The sequence below is a fragment of the Filicampus tigris genome, chromosome 5 (assembly GCF_054856515.1).
Source record: "Filicampus tigris isolate MCC_2025a chromosome 5, RoL_Ftig_1.0, whole genome shotgun sequence".
Lineage (NCBI taxonomy): Eukaryota > Metazoa > Chordata > Actinopteri > Syngnathiformes > Syngnathidae > Filicampus > Filicampus tigris.
The window spans coordinates 7,338,046-7,358,511 of NC_141221.1; the positions used below are offsets into that span (position 1 = coordinate 7,338,046).

At 41.3% G+C, this 20,466-nt stretch overlaps 2 protein-coding genes across 10 annotated transcripts; both read left to right on the plus strand.

The window, feature by feature from the left end:
• The first annotated feature begins 1,736 nt into the window (after positions 1-1,736).
• zbtb35 (zinc finger and BTB domain containing 35) lies at positions 1,737-8,640 on the plus strand. Of its 3 annotated transcripts, none has more exons than XM_086032096.1 (9): positions 1,737-1,902; positions 3,432-3,567; positions 3,897-3,998; positions 4,172-4,316; positions 5,151-5,259; positions 5,828-6,013; positions 6,339-6,714; positions 6,803-6,933; positions 7,317-8,640. In XM_086032096.1, the coding sequence occupies exons 2-9, from the start codon at positions 3,450-3,452 to the stop codon at positions 7,842-7,844; spliced, it is 1,695 nt and encodes a 564-aa protein (XP_085888222.1). In that variant the 5' UTR covers positions 1,737-1,902; positions 3,432-3,449; the 3' UTR covers positions 7,845-8,640. The 3 variants fall into 3 exon arrangements, with proteins under 3 accessions (XP_085888222.1, XP_085888224.1, XP_085888223.1); XM_086032098.1 differs by having other exon boundaries at positions 6,378-6,714; XM_086032097.1 differs by lacking the exon at positions 1,737-1,902 and adding an exon at positions 2,003-2,142.
• A 417-nt stretch (positions 8,641-9,057) lies between these two features.
• nim1ka (NIM1 serine/threonine protein kinase a) lies at positions 9,058-20,212 on the plus strand. Of its 7 annotated transcripts, XM_086031777.1 has the most exons (9): positions 9,088-9,188; positions 10,455-10,479; positions 11,284-11,403; positions 14,675-14,735; positions 15,507-15,849; positions 15,933-16,045; positions 17,673-17,794; positions 17,904-18,050; positions 18,227-20,212. In XM_086031777.1, the coding sequence occupies exons 5-9, from the start codon at positions 15,563-15,565 to the stop codon at positions 18,980-18,982; spliced, it is 1,425 nt and encodes a 474-aa protein (XP_085887903.1). In that variant the 5' UTR covers positions 9,088-9,188; positions 10,455-10,479; positions 11,284-11,403; positions 14,675-14,735; positions 15,507-15,562; the 3' UTR covers positions 18,983-20,212. The 7 variants fall into 7 exon arrangements, with proteins under 7 accessions (XP_085887901.1, XP_085887903.1, XP_085887902.1 ...); XM_086031781.1 differs by lacking the exon at positions 11,284-11,403 and having other exon boundaries at positions 9,106-9,188; XM_086031775.1 differs by lacking the exons at positions 10,455-10,479; positions 11,284-11,403 and having other exon boundaries at positions 9,058-9,188.
• Positions 20,213-20,466: the final 254 nt, after the last annotated feature.

A 20,466-nucleotide genomic window follows, 5' to 3' on the forward strand; every position in this document is an offset into this window, starting at 1 on the left:
TGCATGCAGAAGCAAGCCATGATGATGAAGTAATTGGAGGGGGTGGGAGCTCGACTGCGGTCAAAGAATAGAGCCGTGTTCAACCCAAGACAGTTTTTTTTTTTTTTTTCCTCAGAAAAAGCAATAAAGACTCATTTAAGGAATACATCAGCAAGTGAAAATCGACATTGCTGAAACTTGATGACCTCGTGGACACAATATGTAGTCATGCTAAGACTTTACTAACTACAGTGGTAGACTTGTAAAATTCAAATTTCTTCTAATTTAAAAATAATATCGCTCCAGGCTTACGTAAAGGGAATGAATTTGTTCCAGGCTTGAAGTCATCGTGACGCCTCATGAAACTGATCACCCAGGTGGACCCACTGTAACTGATTAGAAGATGAACTATAGAACAGTAGGAGTGAAATGATCTGTTGCATAATTTTACTTGCATGCAAAGACAATCAAAGTTATCATTTGAGTTTATTTGGATAATAAAGCAAATGTGCACAATGAGAATAAAATATGCAGCATTGCGAGATGTGATCCAGGGTGTCATGCCAGATCGAGATGATTCCAGAAATTCAATGTAACTCATTGACAAGGGCTGGCACCGCACAGTGCACGTCGACCTAGCAAGTGTCACATTCAGCACATCTGTGGCCATTGTTCCACACTGACGTTTTCTCATACCTTTCAGCTTTTAAAAGCCCCTTGCTCATAAGAGGCACAGGACTTTGATATAAAGGAAGGTTTAAGCATTACTTTCAAAGAGCCAGTCACGGTTGCGAAGCTGAGCTTTATGATTCACTATCACCTTCTGAGGTTTAAACTGACACTATCACAGACAATGGCTACAATGTAAGACATGTTTACTACCGCTCTCAAAATGGTAAAAATTGGAGTTAAGCTTTCTTAGCCTTGTATTTGTGTCTTTATCATGTTGGAAAATCCATGATGTGCAACTGTGACCAATCTTTCTGGCTCAAGTCAGCACATTTTTAAGACATCTTGTGGTGGAATCAGCAAAACAAAGTAGCAAAGCATGCTATTTCTATTTGGTTCACAGTAGTGTTGTTTTCTTTGTACACGGGGCGCAGGTGAAATAGCTGGTACCCTTTTTTTAACCTAACCGTCATGCATATATTTGAATGTGGAAGTAATTTGGAGCTACTTCGAGAACGCATGGGGAGAACATAGGAAGGCAGGATTTGGAACAAGAACCAATTAAAGAACTGTGATGCAGATCTACCAATCACAAATACACTATGCTGCTTTTGTCAATTACAGGATATCCAATAATAAGCTGTATAGGCTACAGATGTGATAATAATAATAATAATAATAATAATAATAATAATAATAATAATAATAATAATAATAATAATAATAATAATAATAATAATAATAATAATAATAATAATTGTCAGTTTTTGCTATCTATTGTTCTCTATGTTTTAAAGACTTATTGCACTTCAAAGGGGCAATTAACTGACGCAATTTTCTTTTTATGAAGTGGAGTGACCCTCTGCTGACCATGTCGTTTTAATTGAAGAATTAAAAGCTTCCTCTGCTGGCCGTAAACAGCACATATTACCAAAGCTTAAAATGGAAACAAATAATAGATATTTTACATTAGTGACAATAATTTTTGTTGGTTGAAAAATGATTTTAAAAAAAATCTTAAGCTACGAATGAAAGGGTCGTAAAATAGAACAATTCGTTCTTCGTGAACGACACAAGGCTGTCGCCAAGCAACGAGGCGTCCTTTAAGGCCGCAAAGGCTTCTGGGAATCTGAGGCATTTGTGTCCAACGACCGCCCTTTTCGTAGCAAGCGAGACAAGCACAGCCAGCGTTACATGCGTCGAAGGAATGATCACCGACAAATAACTCTCCAAAGCGCCATAAACGACCTCGAGGTATGCTTAGCGACGCCTTTCGTCTCGTGCTGCGACCCGTGGCGATCGAAATCAGAAAATGTGTCCGGGAAAAAGTGTATTTTAATGCGCGGTTTGATGACGTAATGTTGATTGTCAAACGCGAAATGGCGAGCATGCTAAGGGGCCTGTTAATGTTATCGGCAAGACTCAGCTTGTGCCTTGTGGTTATTTTGACCACGTTCAGTTACATGGATGATTACATGGGCATATTTGAGTCAGGTAAGTCAAATTGGATGATTTTTCTAAATTATTATTTGTAGTGTGTACGTCACTTGGATGTAGTTTTGTTTTTTGGGCGTGCTAACGTGGAAGTGCAGTAATGCTAGCATGGTTCTAAATCGTATCATATATCATTCGGGCCACAATGAATTCATTCGGGCCACAATAAATCCGTCTTTTGTCGCCTTTATAGTCAAGGTACACAGGTTTTTAATAGTTTGGTTATAAACTTAGTCCGTTTTTTTAAAATCATTGATTAAGCAGCAACTTTTCTACTTTACGACCTGATAGTTAAGTACATGTACCTCATTTGTATATCTTCCATGTGAACTGCCCTCCACATAACCTTATTTCTTTTTGGGGGAATGTAAATATAACTTTTTGCTTGTAGGTCACTTACAGTAAGCAGATGTGGCAAAGGTACTCGCATGATTACAATATAACTACGCCACACAAAATAGTTTCCCTCTTTTCAATGTGCGTTATGCTCGTACGTAGAAACAACGACGTAACAAATGCACCTCACCTCACCTCAAGAACAACGCATTCTCCCTGAACCAATCTGTCTGTCGACAACATCAAACAAGACCATAGATGGGGGATATGCTGCTCCGCCGAATGTTGCCTCATCGTCTTCTACATGTTGGTGCTGTCCCTGTTTTTTCATCTTACAAATCCCCAAGATCCCAATAAATCAATTAGTCTCGCCACCGTGGTTGACTTTACCTCTCGCTATTTGTTTTTGCGTTGTATTGTCATCCACAGTTGAAATGGGGTAACATGAACATTGTGACAAAGTAAAGAGTAGGAAGTTCAGATATCCATTCTCAAATGAAAGTAGTAATAGTAAATGTCGTCAGAAAAATAAATACTCAATTGTGCATTGTTTCATTGATGCCATAGTGTCTCAAAAGGGGAGAATATCTTCCTTATTTTCACCTTTTAGATTTAAGAGGACTCTGAGACTCGCTTCAGAACAGGAGATGTTAACCCCCTCGTTGTGTAGATGGCATTTGAAGACACCACGGGCTAATCTATGCAAATGTGGCTCCCCCACAGAAATATTTTCAGAAATAGGAAGCTGACAACATTTTTACTTGGTGGGTTGGTTTCACACTTGATGCATGTGTACAGGGCCAAGCAATTTAAAAGTACATTTTTATGATATGCCCGTTTGAACAGCATGACTAGTGGTGGCTCCAAAACTTTTGCACGTTATTGTATTTTGAAGCCATGTCCATAGAAATGTAATTTTTTCACGCATGAATGCATTTCCTTTTTCCTCACAGCAAAGCATCTGGTGAACAATGGCGGCTGAGGTCATAGGAGGCAGTGAGTTCCCCGCTCACTACAAAGTCATGATGGATAAACTGAATGAACAGCGACAGTTGGACCAGTTCACAGATATTACTTTGATTGTAGACGGTAGGTGGATCGTCCTCCATGGACAATGTCCTCTATGGCTGCATTAGCACTGCAGGCCCAAGTGGCCAATAACGATGTATTGCCTTTTTATGATTACAAAAAAAAACACAAAATAAAGTTTTATTTATTTTTTGCCTTGTACATGTGGCACAAATACTGTATGATAGGGATGGGCGATATTGCAAAAAAAGAAAAGGGTCACATTTTGTTTTTTTTCATATCGTCCGAGCTCGATTATTATCACAATTTTTACAGCCAGCTTCACACCACCTGTACTGAAAACTAAAGAAACTAGAAAGTACATCTAAAAAGTGTCTTTCCTTTCTTAGGGCACCAGTTTCGAGCACATAAGGCAGTATTGGCAGCCTGCAGTCAGTTTTTTCACAATTTTTTCCAGGATTTTACCCAGGAACCCCTGGTGGAGATTGAAGGTATGTTTTTTGGCAACTTATTGCAAACGTCCCTCGCTTCTATTTGTGCTGAAGTGTTTATTTGGACACCATTTGAGGAAATAGGCTTGTTACGTTATGACAAACTATGAAAATGAAATTCTGACTATAATTTATATACCTAAACCTTAACCACCACTACCGCTCTCTTACAGGAGTGAGTAACATGGCGTTCCGGCACCTGATGGAGTTCACCTACACAGCCACGTTAGCCGTGGCGGGTAAAGAAGAAGCCTTTGATGTCTGGAAGGCTGCCGAATACCTCCAGATGCAGGAAGCCATCAAGGCACTCGCCAACAAGTGAGACTTGCTTAAAATGAACTTGTTTTCAGGCTGGTGTCGGAAAGGCCCCTTGATTGACCACTATAATTACCACATTTCCGCATGTAGTGGCTGGGGCTGTGTATTTAGTAAAAATAGTCATGAGCTTATTTGCGGGGAGGTCTTTATTTAGCCAAAGATTCTATTGAAAGGTTTAACAGTGTTTCCTCCAGAATACTTGCACGCAGCTTTACAGATGCCATGTGGGCTCTACAGGTATTTTGTGGTAAAGTCCTTTACACGTGGTGGTATCAATCTTCGTAAAAGTCAATGCAGCCACCTTGTGGTACAACATGTTTTAGAAGTGAGTTAGTTATTTAAGTTGGTGCAGGCTAGTATTTCAGGAAATATAGATTCTTATCAAAATTTGACATTTAAAATTTAAATATCAGACTAACTACATGTTCGAGGCAAGAAAAAAGTTCATCAAGCTTCACGAATGTTCAATATCCGTACCACCTGTAACATTATGCACGTTTTCGTTTTTGCCATCCAATTTTAATCTTTTTGCACCATCCAAATCTGCTTTTCATTTTCTTAATGGAATTTCCTAAAAAATAAACGCTTTGACTGAGCATAACAAGCTTTTTCATTGCTATTGTTGTTATTCTTTAGTCAGAAAAACAAAACATTAAACTTAACATTTAATGTAGGTTAATGTTGCGCCTCTTGTTAAGATTTCGGATTATTTGTGCGAGAATTGGCTACGTTATTAGTCTATGCCATGATGTCATCATTTTTTGAACTCCCAGTTTAAAAAAGTTTCATTTTGTTGTCGAGTACACAATATGAAACGAGCATGTTTTCCCACAGGATAAATGAGCCTTCTTCAGTAATGCCAAAGAGCAACAATAAAAAGAGGAAGATTGCTGAGACGTCTTGTGTCATCACAGAAGCCCTACCCACAGTGGAAGGGGAACCGGTTCGTATTTTTTAGTTGTCACGGTTAATACCACTTTTTGTGAAACAATTCTTTAAAGATAAAGTCAACATCCAAAAATTCTTAAAATATATCAAATATAATTCTATGCACCTTCACTAAACATCACATTCTGATTAATATTGCGTTTATACAGTATTAGTTAAGCAGAAAAATCCACCTATTTTTCACCATCTCAGGGGTCGGCCATTTTGTCACTTTCGTCGACTAAAAATGACATCACAGTTGCACAGGGCTCAGATAACGACCAATCAAGGCTCACTTGTTTTCTGAAGCTGAGCCATGATTGGTCGTTACCTGAGCCGTGAGCAACTGTGAAGTCATTTTCAGTTGACAGCAAGTGGCAAAATGGCCGCCCCCCCTGCGATGGACAAAAACGGGTGGATTTTCCTGCTTCACTCATATTCCACAAACAAAATATTAATCACAATGCCATGTTTCGACTAGTGGACCTGCATAGAACATATTCTTTAAAGAAATGTTTGGGGGGGACTTGCTCTTTAAACGCTGAACTGATGTGAACTTGATTGGCCTGGATATGTTCTCACAGGTGGAGATAGAGATGATCGCGGATGGTGCAATCGAGGTGGAGGACTCTGGGCTGGAGGAGGTGGTGGACGCCGCAAAGAATGCCCAATCAAACGACTCTGCGCTGGCTCTGCTTGCAGACATCACCAGCAAGTATCAGCAGGGCGAACCTTCACTGCAGGTCATCAAGAAGGTAGAGATAGAAGAGGTACGTTGAGCTTGGCACAAGTTTAATTTGTTCCCTAATCAAACTCTCGACTCTTGACTGAATTTATTTTTACAATGGTGCCTTGAGATGAGGGCGCTCACAAACTAATCGTTATAGAATCGATTATTCCGTCAAAGACTCGAGTAATTGCCTGTCTGAAGCTCGTTCACAACAAAGCAACAACAACAACAACAAAAAAAGATAAAGTGACAGGTCAAAAACTCATAAGGTGTCAAGTCACCACTGTTTATGGATGCCCACTTTATTTTTACCTCTTGAGTTTATTAACGTGTTCTCCGATACGGTTTGGTCAATATTGGCACAGGAAGTCCTGTATCAGGAAGAAACTGTGACTGCCTCCAAGGTGCTGGAGAACGTGGAGGTGGTGGAGGTCCAGATTTCTCAAGTGGACAACGCGTTTCGCTGTAGCAAGTGCGACCGAACCTTCAAGTTGTACTACCACCTCAAGCAGCACATGAAAACGCACTTCGGTCTTCTGAAGAAGCCGCACGTGTGCAGCCACTGCGGCAAAGCGTACACGCGGGAGGGCGCCTTGAATCAGCACTTGAGCTCTTTCCATTTCGATGCAGAGGAACAAGCCCAGAACCAGAAAACCCCAAAGAGAGTTCACGTTTGCGAGTACTGTAAGAAGCACTTCGACCACTTCGGACATTTTAAGGAGCACCTGCGAAAGCATACTGGTAAGACGGGACGGGTTGTCTCTATTTTGGTGTTTCAAAAAGTGATGCATGATACATTGCTTGCTTTTTTTGTGTGTGTAATCTGTAGGTGAAAAGCCATACGAGTGTCCTGACTGTCATGAACGCTTTGCAAGGAACAGCACGCTGAAGTGCCATATGGCGGCCTGTCAGAACGGGGCCGGAGCCAAGAAAGGACGCAAGAAACTATATGAATGCCAGGTACTGTCCAACATAGAGATCCCATATGAGTGAAGATGGAGGCATAGATTTTTGCATTGTCATATATTGAGCAGAACTGATATGTTGTCTTTACCAGGGTTAAACAAAGCCTACCAAATTCATATGTTTTTGTTAGGATTGTGAGATTAAAATAATTTCTCAGCAAAAAATGCACAAAACCTAATGGCACAAATGTAGGCATGAAACGTTTTTTTTGTTGGTTTTTTTGTTGTTTTTTTTCATATCAGTGCAATTGTGATAGTGTCACAGCTAGAAACGGTAGCAAAAGTTTCTGCGCTAGTGTTTTGCCAAATTGTCCGTAAAAATCAGCCTAATTATCAATTTGTGCGCACCCTGTTTAAGATGTTTCCCTTGTTCTCTAGGTTTGCAGCAGTGTGTTCAACAGCTGGGACCAGTTCAAAGACCATCTCGTGAGCCACACTGGAGACAAGCCCAATCACTGCACCATGTGCGACTTGTGGTTCACTAACCCCCACGAGCTAAAGACGCACCTCAAAGATACTCACGCCATAGAGAATGAAAAGTCGCTGGAAGAACTGGCCATCACCGACAGCGCCGCGACGGCGGCGATCACCATCACCGCGCAGGCCATCGAGGCCACAGAAGCGGTGCTCCTGGAAGACGGCATCCAGGTGGAGAACATCACGGTGAACCCAATCGAGGTGATGGAAATGGAGGAGGCGGCCACGGTCGTGGTGGAGGACGGAGGCGTGGCCGAGATGTGCGAGGAGGACGTGGAGCGACTGAAGCAGGCCGGCGTGCAGATCCAGATGGTGCGCGTGTCCTCCAGTGAGATGGACGACCAGCAGGTGGCCCACCCTCAGGTGGAAGTTGAGTTGGAGGAAGAGATGATAAACATGGAGGAAACGATACAAGCGGTGGTCGTATGAAAACGTGAGCTGAACACTGCATGTAGGATACTGAACACCAAGTTCCTGTTTCTTTTGTCATGTGATAACTTCCTGAACTCTGACAAATTGACAAAGATGTTGATTTGCCCTGTTGTATTTATTTAAAATGTGGCATGCTATCACAGGTTGAGCTCCGAGTAAGTGATTTTGTTTTTTCTTGCTCACCTGGCAAAATGATTTTGCTTCATATCTTTTATTCCTCAGTGGTCAATTTTGTTCAAGCTTACAAATTATTTTTTTGTAGAAATAAAAAAAAAAAAAGTAATAAACTGTAGTACTCAAATACTTAAAAGTATTTATTTATATGTTTTTTTTTTTTTTAAATCTCTTAGCAGTATTTCCCAACCTTTTTGCATACAGACAGACTCACAAAAAGTATATACGGCATCCTGAAAAATATCTGGTCTCAATTTACTTAATGTGAAATCTGGGCTTATTTAACTCATTCACTGCCAGACACTGTCAGAGCCTCTTTTACCTGAACGTTTGAAAAAAAATCGAAAAAAATATATATAAAGGTTCCTGGAATTGAATGTCTGGACTGTGAAAAGACAAATGTGTCCTTGACAGTGAATGAGTTAATTGGTCACAAAGCTGTCAGTCTGATGTATGAAGGGCAACAGGTTTTGTAGTACTTTCTGCCATCTAATAGAGCAAGAGTATTTCATGGTTCAGTTTTTCACTGTGTGTCACAGGCCTAGAAGTAGATGAACAAGATAGGATACATTCCTTGTAATTAAAAAGTACTTAATTGATAAAAATGAAATGAAAGCTAGTGAAATCCGATAATTTCCTGCGGAACGTAAATGGTTCGGAATCACTCTTGTGTTGCATACTGCTCTATTTAAGAGGGGTAGTGTTTTGTTGATAATGGAGATGTTATTGGCCTCCTAAAAAGGCTGTGTACTATATTGCTGTGTACAGGGATATCATTTTTAATGGGCTGCAAGTACGTTCTCCCAGGTAAGTTATGCATAATGTTGATTAGATGTAGGGCGCAAACAAATTGGAAGATTATGTACTCTATAGCTATTTTTAATTCTCCATATATTGAGGCTTTTAAAATCTAAATTTAGGGTGATATGTTTTATTCCCATCGGCCAATAAGCTCCGTGGCAACTCCCGCCTCCTCATTGGTCGAGCGGCAAAACGACACATTCCGGAGCCTTCCTCTAATTGGCTCACTCGGCAGCCGCTCAAAACAATTTCCCCTTGACAACAGAATCAACCCGGATAGCAGCTGCGGCAGTCAATGTCACCATCCGACGGGCAAGATGAATTTTCGAGAAAATCGGTGGAGCTTTCCCCAACAAATACATTAAGGTATCCGCGGTTTGTGGAACTAGCACGAATTGGCTTGGTTTGTGTTTTGAGAAGAAGCACGGGGGACGGCTACTGCGTGTAGGCGCTAACAGTTGACTCCTTGGACGCAATATCACTTGGTGATGTACTTTAAGCTTGTGTGTTTTCACACTGCGTGAAATTATTATTATTTTACATTATTTTTTTTAAATACTACTGCTGTCTAGATATGTGTTCGACTTGTGTCCATCATCACCTGGCACTCCCACGCACACACTAATCTAATTGAGGATCACTGTGATTTACAAGCTAGCTTGGTGGTAAACAGTTTGTCTCCAACACCTGTTGCTTTCCGGGGGTCTTCGGCGTACTTAATAATAACATTGAAATAACACTGAAAATATTCGGAAAACATGGGTAGAATATATGGTTTGAAGTTTACATTAGTTGGTCATGTACATGATTCAAAACAGGCGACTGTAATAATTCTATATCTTGAATTTGAAATGGCTGCTGCGCAGTCTCCTCTTTTGGAAGGAATAATTACAGAGCAAACAAGCTTTTTTTTTTTTTTTTTTTTTAAATCTCAAGAAAAGGAGAACATGATTCAAAATAAAGTAACTCTCATTGATTATATTTGTAGCCGTCACACTTGCAAGTGGTGGTTGGTCAGAGCCAGCAAGGCTTTCTCTACTGTCTTAAACAGAACACCAGTCTATAATATGCAAACGAATTCCAGTATTTCTTAGATGAAATTGTACTTATTTATTCCTAACAGTTAATTCTCCTTATTGCTTTCAGTCTGTTTATTGGGACATCAGATGTTTTGCCCAGTTTGCCCAATGTCAATCTAATTTACACAAGGCCTTCAGAATTAGTCGTGCTGCCTCATGTAACTTTAGCTGTGTTTAGAATCACTCCTTTGCTACCATGTAGTGAATTTTCCATTTTGTTATGCTGTTTGAATGTAGTTAGTATGTTATCACCAAAGATGTTCCTTGATGTACCCCACATAACATGAAAAGCTGCAGTGTCATTAGTCACAACCCTTTTTATGATTCACGAAGTAGAAAGGGACTAACATTGAAATGACAGTTTAAGGTGAACATAGATATACTGTATATAAATATATGAAATGTGCCAAAATTGTGACATATGAGGTTTCGGCCTGACACCGTCGATGTACTGTGTTAAAATACGCAATCAATACAAAAATCTAAACTTTAAATGTACACATAGACGCAGACATTCTATACATTCTCTTCCCTTCTTGTCTGCCTACTGTAGTGTCCACAAGTGCATGGATATCCAGGTAAATAAGATGCAGACCTTCATGGGCAATTACATAACATATGTGACTCATTTTTTCTGCACTGAATTGGATGCCAAATATATTTCCATTGCAAAAAGTCAGAGCACATTGTCACCGTCCTGTAAAAAAACACTTATGTCCATTTTTTAAAAAATTCTTATTTTTGCGTGAATGGTGTTTCCGCGCAGACATTGCATTTTTTTTCCTTCCAAAATTGGACATAAGTGTTTTTCACAGGACAGCGATGACATGCTTGATTGTGTTATGTGCGCTTGTTTCGTGATGGCACACTCTTTTGAAATTTATGACATGCAATCATGGATGTCTCCCTTGACCAAATGGATGCTAGATGTTGAGCACTCCCTGTTTGTTGCAAATGCTCGAGGGTCATGGCTCACTGTACAGCTTGACAATGTGTCATATTTGCATTATAGATTCCAAAAGGGTCTTCCCCTTTGTTCAGTCTCCATTGTTACGCTGCTGAGCTCTCAATCCTTGTCAACCGTGCATCTCAATTAACACATCGGGGAGCTTTGTGTGGAGAGGGCCTGCTGCATGTGTGTGTTTGCAAGAGCACTTTTGTGTCTATATTTACTCAAGTGCACTTATACAGCGTCTGGATGTGTGTGTGTGTGTTTTCTTTCCACCCAGATGCATGCCTGTGGTGTGAAAATGTTGGAATGAGTGCAAACGTACACAGGCGGCAGACAGATAGATCCAATTGGGGCAGGAAAAGAAAAAACTAAATACTACAAATGGAACCGTGTTCCTAAATGGAAACTGTGACTCATTTTTGATCCACAGCTGCGTTAGATGGGCTCTAGTGTTTTCCATTGTTGAAGTGCGTGAAGAGGCTGCTGATGCTAGCAGTGTGCTCAGCAGCACCGCACAAACCCCCTCCGGGACACTCTGACAAATCACCTGGTGAGTAAGGAGCCTTACTTGGCTTCTTGGCTGATGAAGGGCAAGGCTCTTTGTATGCCATTACAAGTGATAATCAGAAATGTTAGCAGTCAGTCTAAAGATATATTGCAGAATCCGATTTGATAAACTTCAACAGAATCCGCTGGACGCTGGTTGACCTCCAATTTGAGTTCACAATAGATCATTTTCTCAAAAGAAAAAATAGTAGAGAAATTACCTCCAGAATCAAACGGTCACTGTCGTTAAACCTTTATGAACTGTACAAGGAATGTATTAAAGAAAAAAATCTTTACAAGAATATGTTCTTGGCACACCCACTAGTCAAAACATGGCATTCTGATTAATATTGCATTTGTAGAATATGAGTTAAGCAGTTAAATGCACCCGTTTTTGTCCATCTCAGGGGGCGGCCATTTTGCCACTTGCTGTCAACTAAAATGACACCACATTTGCTCAGGAGTCAGATAACGACCAATCATGGCTCAGCTTCAGAAAACAGGCAAGCCGTGATTGGTACCTACCCGAGCCCTGGTCGGAAGTTGGGCTGAATTACATTTCTATTTCCAGTGGCTGTGTGAAAGATGAATAGGGATGGGGTAATGAATCTAATTTTGTTCAAACAATACTTTTGTTTTTTTGTTTGTTTTGGGGCTTCTGCCATGACACCAGTAATAGCGCGTAGATGTTCGACTCGACTTCCGTCCTTATAGCGAAAGGAGGAAGTGAGTATGCCGTAAAGCAATTCAGGACATTTGTATTATTTTTGTGTAGCAGAGTTGCTCCCATCCTCCTCAACGTTGCTTAGTGCCAGTAAAAACGATACAGACCCCCCCCCCCCCAGGGCATGACAAAGTCCCATTCAACTACTTGTAAGCCAATGATTCATCAAAAGCGTTGTGATTTTTTTTTTTTTATCAAGGTCGAATTCTTACCCAGTGCTGCTTTAACATGTTTCTCAAATTCAGTTTTTGACTACTCCTCATCAAAACATTTTTCTTTCTTCAAAGCATTTTTAATGTCTATCAATACAGTGAGAGTGAAACCAGCGACACTCGTAGCTCCTCATTTAAATGGTAAGTTTCAACATCTCCCCCGATCCTTTGATTGTGTGCACTAATCCACCCATCTGCTGTATTTAAAATAAAAACGCTCCGGTTAAATGCAGCGTTGTACAATGGCAAACATGGCGCTGTGTGCTCTCTTTCTTGACACACTCCCTAATGGTGGGCGCTCGGTCCTCAGCCTGACAAAGACAAACAGCCCTGCCAAGCAACCTGTTGTTTAGCAGAGATCAAGCACTGGACAATGTGGAGAATACTGCTCATCTGCATGCACTGGGAGTGTGGAGCGCTTTTTGAAACCATCATTGCAATAAGTGCATCCACCCTGTTTTTTTTTTTTCTTTTTCACCAGCATAAATTAATAGTGTCAATTCTCAAGAATATTTCATTTCCCGAGAGTGCTCAGAGCTCATGTGTTTACATCATGCATGTTCATCCTTTTAGTTCTTTATATTTACACACACAAAGGGCTGGTATTCTCTTTGCATGTCCTTGTCGGTGGCCTGAGATCAATGCTGAAATATTCATCCATGGTGTTTGATTGCTCAGAGATTGCACATCTAAAAAAAAAAAAAAAACCCTTTGATTTGGTGGCATAGTTGTAACATGGTCTCATTTCAATATGGAGATGAATGAGAGAATCTCTCTTTACCTTGTTTTTTCTACTACCATGCAGCAGACGAATAGCAAAGGCCATTTTATTCTTCTTTCCAGTAAATGTACAGTATTTTATTGGCGGGTACACACATGACTATGTTGTACATCGATTGGTGAATTTTAGATCTCATAACAGGTGCACAGTTTGAATTATATGGAATGTTTACATACATAACAAGGTGACGTCTTGAAGTGATGCGAACCTCATGGATTTCTCCAGTTGGTTGAAATCAAGCAAAGGGCACAAATAATTCAGGCCCTACTAGTTTGCTGCCTAAGCGGGCTGTCTAAAAGGATTGAAATGGAAAGTAAAATGAGAGGTTGGTGAACCACAAACTAATGAAGTGGCTGTAACCAGTCGAGGTGATGTTCCTTCTAAACGCCATGGCCCTCTGAAAAGTTGCGCTACATCAGAACTGAACAACCAGAAAATTATCCTATCCCATTTAAAATGTTTCATTATTCGATGAATCGCTCTTCAAGGGAGTAATTTATTAAGATCCCAAATGGTGCTAAATCACGTGTTGATTGTATCTAACAAATTGCGCACAATGAATGTTGGCAGGAGGTGAAAATGGTGGGGACTCCCATATCTAAAAGACCATTTTGCGCTTTAGGTAGCTCTGATGGAATTCATCATGGAACATTTGGGAGAGCGCCACAAGTGCAAAATGAAGTTTGAAGTGAGGAAGTTAAAAGTTGTTAAAAATGGAAAAATCCTGAGCTCGCCCGCTTAGTCGATCAGCTTTCACAAAAATTGTGTTCTAATTGTATCAGTCATTCTCCGAGCCGCTTATCCTCTTTTTCTCATGAATATATCAGATCAAGATGATGGAAGCATAATGTCCATTCTTAGCTTTATGAAATGACCAGCAATAGTCTCTGACTTGTATTTTAATTGCTTTATATGATGAATTTCCCCTAAAGGAGTGTGTAAACAAGAAGCGGGTTAGTTGGATCTTTTGTCTTGGTGCAAGAGAGTGAGGAGTCTTTGTGTTTTGTTTGTTCTGGCTCTCATAGCAACGTTAGCCCGCAGTTGACGTGCACGTTATAAACCAAACTTTCACACTCGGGTGATCGGGATTGCTTACTAATGACCAGAATTGTCTGGATTGGAAATTGAAATAATGACTTCTCATTCTTGGATTTGTTCCAAATTGCGGCAATAAATGTCTGCACCCCTGACACTATCATCTGTTCCACCTCTTTCCTACAACCTCCCTCCCCCGCCTTTTTCCGTGCCCCGCCCAACCCCTTTAACCCTCCTCTTCAATCTGTGTTATATTTAAACATCGGACACTCAAATGAGCCCATTTTAAGCCACACTGACCTCTTGAGTAAACGGCTCCATTGTTGATGACTCTCATAACACTTACTCTCGCCTGTCTCCAGTTGCTTCGCAAACGCCTCGAAGGCTATGACTGGCGGTCTTCCAAAGACTCATCTTGAGCTTCAACAAGATTATAACTGCTTTCAAAATTCAAAGGTGCTGCTGACCCATTGGAGTGTTACCATTTTTGCTGATGCAACAATTTTTTTTTTCTTTTTTAAAGGCATGACATTTGGATGAAGACACTGACATGATTCAGCTGCTAATGGCTCATCCAGCTGAAGGCAAGTGTTTTTTTTTTTTGTACTGTATGTCCTTTGTTGTTTTATTTTGTTATATATACACATGCGTATTACACTATATGTGTATGATAATGTAGTGGAACCCCCAAAATTGATGTTTATAAAAAAAAAAAAACATTATTCCAAAGTCAACCAGAACTTTGAGTTCAAGCTATCGGCACATGAGATGTCACCAAATTTTGAGAAGCTTCAGCTTAGTGAGAATTTAAAGTCTTACCTTCATAAATAGGTTTCTTTTTATTTGGCTTCGCATTTGTGTGTTTTGTGACGGCCCCAGCGAAGAGTACTGGTGATGTCAAAGGGGAAAAATGTGATGATAGGTGCATTGCAACATACCGTAGAAAAGCTCCTGGCTGCTCATGTGAATAGCCTTGTAGCTGAACGCATCATGACTAATGACTAGCCGGAACATTTCCAGAGAAGCCTGCTAACATTTTTACTGTTGGTATTACGTCAAAAGGTGAGTAGTTTTACCTTGGAGAAATTATTGATAGTTTTAGTTTCTTTTTATATTCTATGACAGTCGGTAATAGTTAAGTATTACTTAAAACCTCATCCCTACAGTTAATTAAGTCAATACTGCTGAAATGGAGTCTCTTTGCAATGCATTTACAGTCTCGTCTTTGCACGAGCAATATACAACTTCGGGCGCTGCACACAGTACTCTCGAATGAAATACAGTGACTATGTTTAATTGACATTGTTGCGAAGTGCATAGTTAAACGGTAACAATGGTTTCTTCTCCAAAACCAGCTGCCATGAGGTAAGAGACCCCTGCTCCGCCTTCGCCCAGGGTGTCCGTTGGCAGTATGACTGCCGTCTGCCCCTCAGAGAGCAGCCCAGAGGGGGCCCAAGCAGGGGGCGGGGCCGCGGGAGCCGCAGGGCGCAGCGCCGTTTCCGCGGTCGACACCGGGGAGTCCATTGAAGACTCTGCAGGAAGTTCCGTCGGAGACCCAGCGGTCGGAGCCCACGGCCAGAAGTACACGCGCTGCAGCACCCAGGACAGCTCCGACATCAACACAGATGACGAAGGCGCCACCATCCGCCGCCTTACCCCGCTGGAGAGACTCAACCTGGATATGTGCCAAGATGAGAGGTGAGGCTCCGATTTATTTATTTATTTTTCCTTTTCATTCTCTCTACGCTGCATTTGTGTTCCGTTTTGTTGTTTGGCAACAGGGTGGTCCGTGAACTCACAGTGGGCAGAAGAATCAGCTTCTACAAAATTCGAGGAGAGATTGGCTGTGGGAATTTTTCCCATGTCAAGCTGGGAATTCATGCGCTCACTAAAGGTAACGCGAGCGCATTACTAAATTAACACTGAGCGTACAAGTCTGTGCAGCCACGACTGGCAAAGTAAAAGATCCCATAGTACAGTGAAAGCTCAAATGCAGAAACACGATCCGGTTCCTACCGTAAAAGCGTTACCTTTAAAGTCTTTTTAGGTGAAAAAAAAAGTCAAACAATTAAGAGTAACAAAAACAATAAAACTGCTAATGAATATCGCATAATGTTAAGGTGATTTGCGTCACAGGTGCTCCTCGAGCATTTCACGTTTTGCCATCCTTAGTCACGCGAGAGGTTTCCCTTCACTTTTCTCTAACCTGAATTCTCGTCCATTACACTGAAGTCACTTGTGATGCATAACTTCATGGGTGTGTAAGATTGGAGGTTTCACTATAAAGCTACAAATATAACTAACTACACATGTAGTGTATGAGCTCAGTTCCCGCTATCTTGTAGTGAACAGCGAGCTGCAACGCAAATTAAAGTGTCCTTTAGCAGTAGTTCACTCTAAATAAGTGATGGGGTCCTGGGCAAGGGGATGATTGAGGTGCAAAACTGAATCGATTGTCTGCTAACCTTCAGCAGAGTGATTAGAGAGCTCCTTGTTTCCTTAGTGACATGACTCGTCAAAGCTTAAGAGGGACGAAAGGAGGTTATTTCCTTTCTCTTCTTTTTTTTTTTTTTTTTTCCAGCTCGTGTGTTTGTGCGTGCATGTTTGTTTAAGGTTTTATGTACTTCCTGGCTATGCACAAATGGTTTGTCCGGTTTGAACAACAGAATGCATTTTCAGGCCAACCGACACTCTTGATAATTTGTGTGAATGCACAATTAGATCTCTCAGCACTGTTTTGTGCATTCAATTACCAGAGGTCTGTTTTACTTTTGTGTAAAATAATTTATCAGTACATTTAGAAGTCACTTTGAAGCGTTATTACTGACCATTTATCAATGGCTTTTTATAAAAGTATTTTTAGGGGTACAGAATTCAAAAATTCAAAATTGAAGGTTGTTTTTTGATAGAGAACGTAAATACAGTTTTTAGAGAAAAATATGTTTTGGCATCATTCAGACTAAAACATCCAGATTTCATACACAGTTGAAGACCCGTTCCCTGAAAGCGTTTTGCAAAAATACAGAGCTTGAAGGAAGATGCTCTTTTCATTAACATTTTGAAAGGGACTTTGTATTTTTATGATATCGGGGGGGGTGCATTTTTTTAATGGCTTGGGTCAGGATGATCAGTAATAATTCACCATTCATGATTTTGTCCGTCAATGAAAAAATTGGATTGGCTAGCAGCCAGTCCAGGGTGTCCACTGCCTCTTGCCCAAAGTCAGCTGGGATAGGCTCCAGCTCACCCACGGCCCTGGCCCCTGATGAGGAAAAGTGAAATAAAAAAAAAAAGTAAAATAAAATACTTAAAACTGATAAAGTATTCATTTTTTTTAATGCTATGCTTTTTAATTGGATTATTTTACATAAATGTCTCTTTATGACAAAACAAAATATTTATAGTTATTTCCAAAAATCCCTCGCTGAACTTCCCCTCAAAATTTGCTGGAAACTGAATGGGATTTTTCCAGCCCTTTGCAACCTCGTGTATTTTTCACTCTTCTGTCTGTGCAACACCAGACAAAGTGGCCATCAAGATCCTCGACAAAACCAAGCTGGATCAAAAGACCCAGCGTCTGCTGTCCAGAGAAATCTCCAGCATGGAGAAACTACATCACCCTAACATCATACGCCTCTATGAGGTTGGACTCTTTGACAGTTTTTGATTGACCTGTTAATGTCGTGAGGTGTTCGGCCTTAGAGTGTATCGAGAAACCGCGATCACCCTTTTTCCTCTTTCGAAATCCGAAGGTGGTGGAGACATTGTCACGCTTACACCTAGTGTTGGAGTACGCTGGTGGTGGGGAGCTCTACAGCAAAATCACCACAGAGGGGAAACTTTGTGACGCCGACAGCAAAATTGTCTTTGCTCAGATCCTGTCTGCCGTTAAACACATGGTTGGTATCGTATCCATAAAAAAAAAAAATCTGCGCAAACATTTACTGAGTTCCTTAGCCAAGCATGAATTTGAGTGGCCTTATCTTGCTATCCCAGTCTGCACACTTGTTCCTCATTGTTTGATCATGGACTTATTAATACTTCATCACCGGGTGTTTTTGTATTTTGCCAACAGCATGAAAACAACATCATTCACCGCGACCTGAAGGCAGAAAACGTCTTCTACACCAGCAGTTCTTGCGTCAAGGTGGGCGACTTCGGTTTCAGCACGATGAGCCGTCGCGACGAAACGCTCAACACTTTCTGCGGCTCCCCGCCTTACGCTGCCCCTGAGCTCTTCCGGGATGAAAACTACGTGGGTGTCTTTGTGGACATCTGGGCCCTGGGAGTGATGCTGTTCTTCATGGTGACGGGCACCATGCCGTTCAGAGCGGATACCGTGGCTAAACTCAAGCGGTGCATCCTGGAAGGCGCCTTCACGTTGCCCTCCTGGCTGCCGGACGCGTGCCAGAAGCTGATCCGGGCGATCCTCCAACCCTTACCGGCTGACCGCTGCTCCGTAGAACAGGTGATGGACAGTGACTGGATGCATCGAGTTGACTTCCCGCGGGCCATGGAGCCCTTCAAGCTGGAGCCATCTCACCTCGCAGAGAATGACCGATCTGAGCTCGGGGTGGAGGAGATGGAAGTAGTAACAGCTCTAGGGACACTTGGCATCACCTCTGAACACATCCTGAACAACCAGGGAAAGGACTGCAGGAGTTCCATCACAGGAGTGTACAGAATCCTGCTGCACGGCGCTCACAAAAGGCGCGCTCTCGAGAGCGTACCGACGGCCGCGCAGGCAGCTGGACCAAAAGCGGCTAAAAAGGAGCGTCTAAAGGTGTACCGCAGGTTGCGGCACACATCCAAACTCTGTGTGATTCTGTGACATAATGCTATGTTGAATTTTATATAAAGTACTGGACACATTAGGCAAGACTGAATTTTGGTTTGTATAAAGTAATAAGACTAGGTTCACACCGCAGGTCTTAATGCTCATTTCTGTTTTTTGGAAAAAAGTCCGTTTTTTTTGTGTAAGCCTTTATGTTAAATTATAAATGCGACCTCGGTCTTGTCTGCTGTATGAAAACATACTAAAGTGGCCCGCGTGCGCAGAAGGGACGATGTCACTCACGACGTATTGTTTACGCAAGTAAATATGGTCCAGCGTGTCGGGGCATTTCTGCAGCGAAGCGATTCGGTTGGAGGTAGAAATAAATACAGTACTGGATTTGGGGGAAATTACGAGGTGAGGCTTTTCTATCTCATTTCACGGAGACTTCAATGACGATGACGTCACGTGCGTAAAAAATTAATCGATCTGAACCGTGGCTGAATTACTATTATCCCCATAGATGTCCACTTTATGCTTCATGTATCAAGTGGGATTAAATGAAAGTAAAATATAAATTCAGTCGACCCCCCCTGCTGCCAGTACGTTCCCTCCGTCTACGCGGAGCACATTTTGGGCTCCAGATGACGCCAATATCGGATATATGCGACCTGGCCAGCATTGCAAAAAATCCGATACGTAACCAATGTAGGACCACATACAAAAGCGGCCCAGATCAGTTTTGAAAAAATCGAATTGAGCCGTTCAGACTGTCGTAAAAAAATCAAATACAGGTCGCAATATGGGCAAAAAAGTCCAATCTGCGTCACATTTGCCTGCGGTGTGAACCTGTCCCGCAGTAGTCACAGATGGTACAGTTGGTACACTACCCCATTCTGAAAATCAATTCTGACATTTCTCACGTTCATAGTATTCATTTAGTAAGTGAAAAGTCTCTGTGAGAATGTTGTTGACTGAATTATCTCATCTTTTGACACAGACTTGATCTAATCCACATGATTTGGAAACAGTGATTTCCTAAAAGATTTGGGTTCATTTTGGATAGGTGAATGTAGCTGACACTTGACTTTTGGCATGATGTAGCAAACATCCCGTAGCGTGTGCAAAGGCTTGCATGCACATACGTGTTGTCTTCAGGATAAGCTATCCATTTGCAACGTCTTTAGAGACGCTTCATTGCCATCTTGCCTGATGTACTGTATCTCTATGAGATGACCCGCAGGTTATTGACCTTTGCGGAAACGCCAATAAATTACTTGTAATTTGTTTTGAGTCTACTTTTAATCCACTGGTGTCATACCTACCCATACATACTGTATGCAAACAAAAAACGTTTTAAATGTGGTGAATGCTGTCCCCTTTGACCCCGCACTGCAAAATAATATACAAAGAAAAACGCTATGAGAGGTAAAAATAGCAGATTAATATTGTCACTATACGTGCAAAATTGAAAAATGTCGTTGTGAAATAAGCCAACTTTGAAAGACGTTACTGACAAGAGGCAGAAATCTCTTATCGTA

Excerpts from the sequence above, each read along its gene's own strand:
- nim1ka (XM_086031775.1), top strand. The coding sequence starts at position 15,563 with ATGACTGCCGTCTGCCCCTCAGAGAGCAGCCCAGAGGGGGCCCAAGCA. Across the intron at positions 15,850-15,932 it reads GATATGTGCCAAGATGAGAG|GGTGGTCCGTGAACTCACAG; the intron begins GTGAGGCTCCGA and ends GTTTGGCAACAG. Across the intron at positions 16,046-17,672 it reads AATTCATGCGCTCACTAAAG|ACAAAGTGGCCATCAAGATC; the intron begins GTAACGCGAGCG and ends GTGCAACACCAG.
- zbtb35 (XM_086032096.1), top strand. The coding sequence starts at position 3,450 with ATGGCGGCTGAGGTCATAGGAGGCAGTGAGTTCCCCGCTCACTACAAA. Across the intron at positions 3,999-4,171 it reads ACCCCTGGTGGAGATTGAAG|GAGTGAGTAACATGGCGTTC; the intron begins GTATGTTTTTTG and ends GCTCTCTTACAG. Across the intron at positions 6,014-6,338 it reads AGAAGGTAGAGATAGAAGAG|GAAGTCCTGTATCAGGAAGA; the intron begins GTACGTTGAGCT and ends ATATTGGCACAG.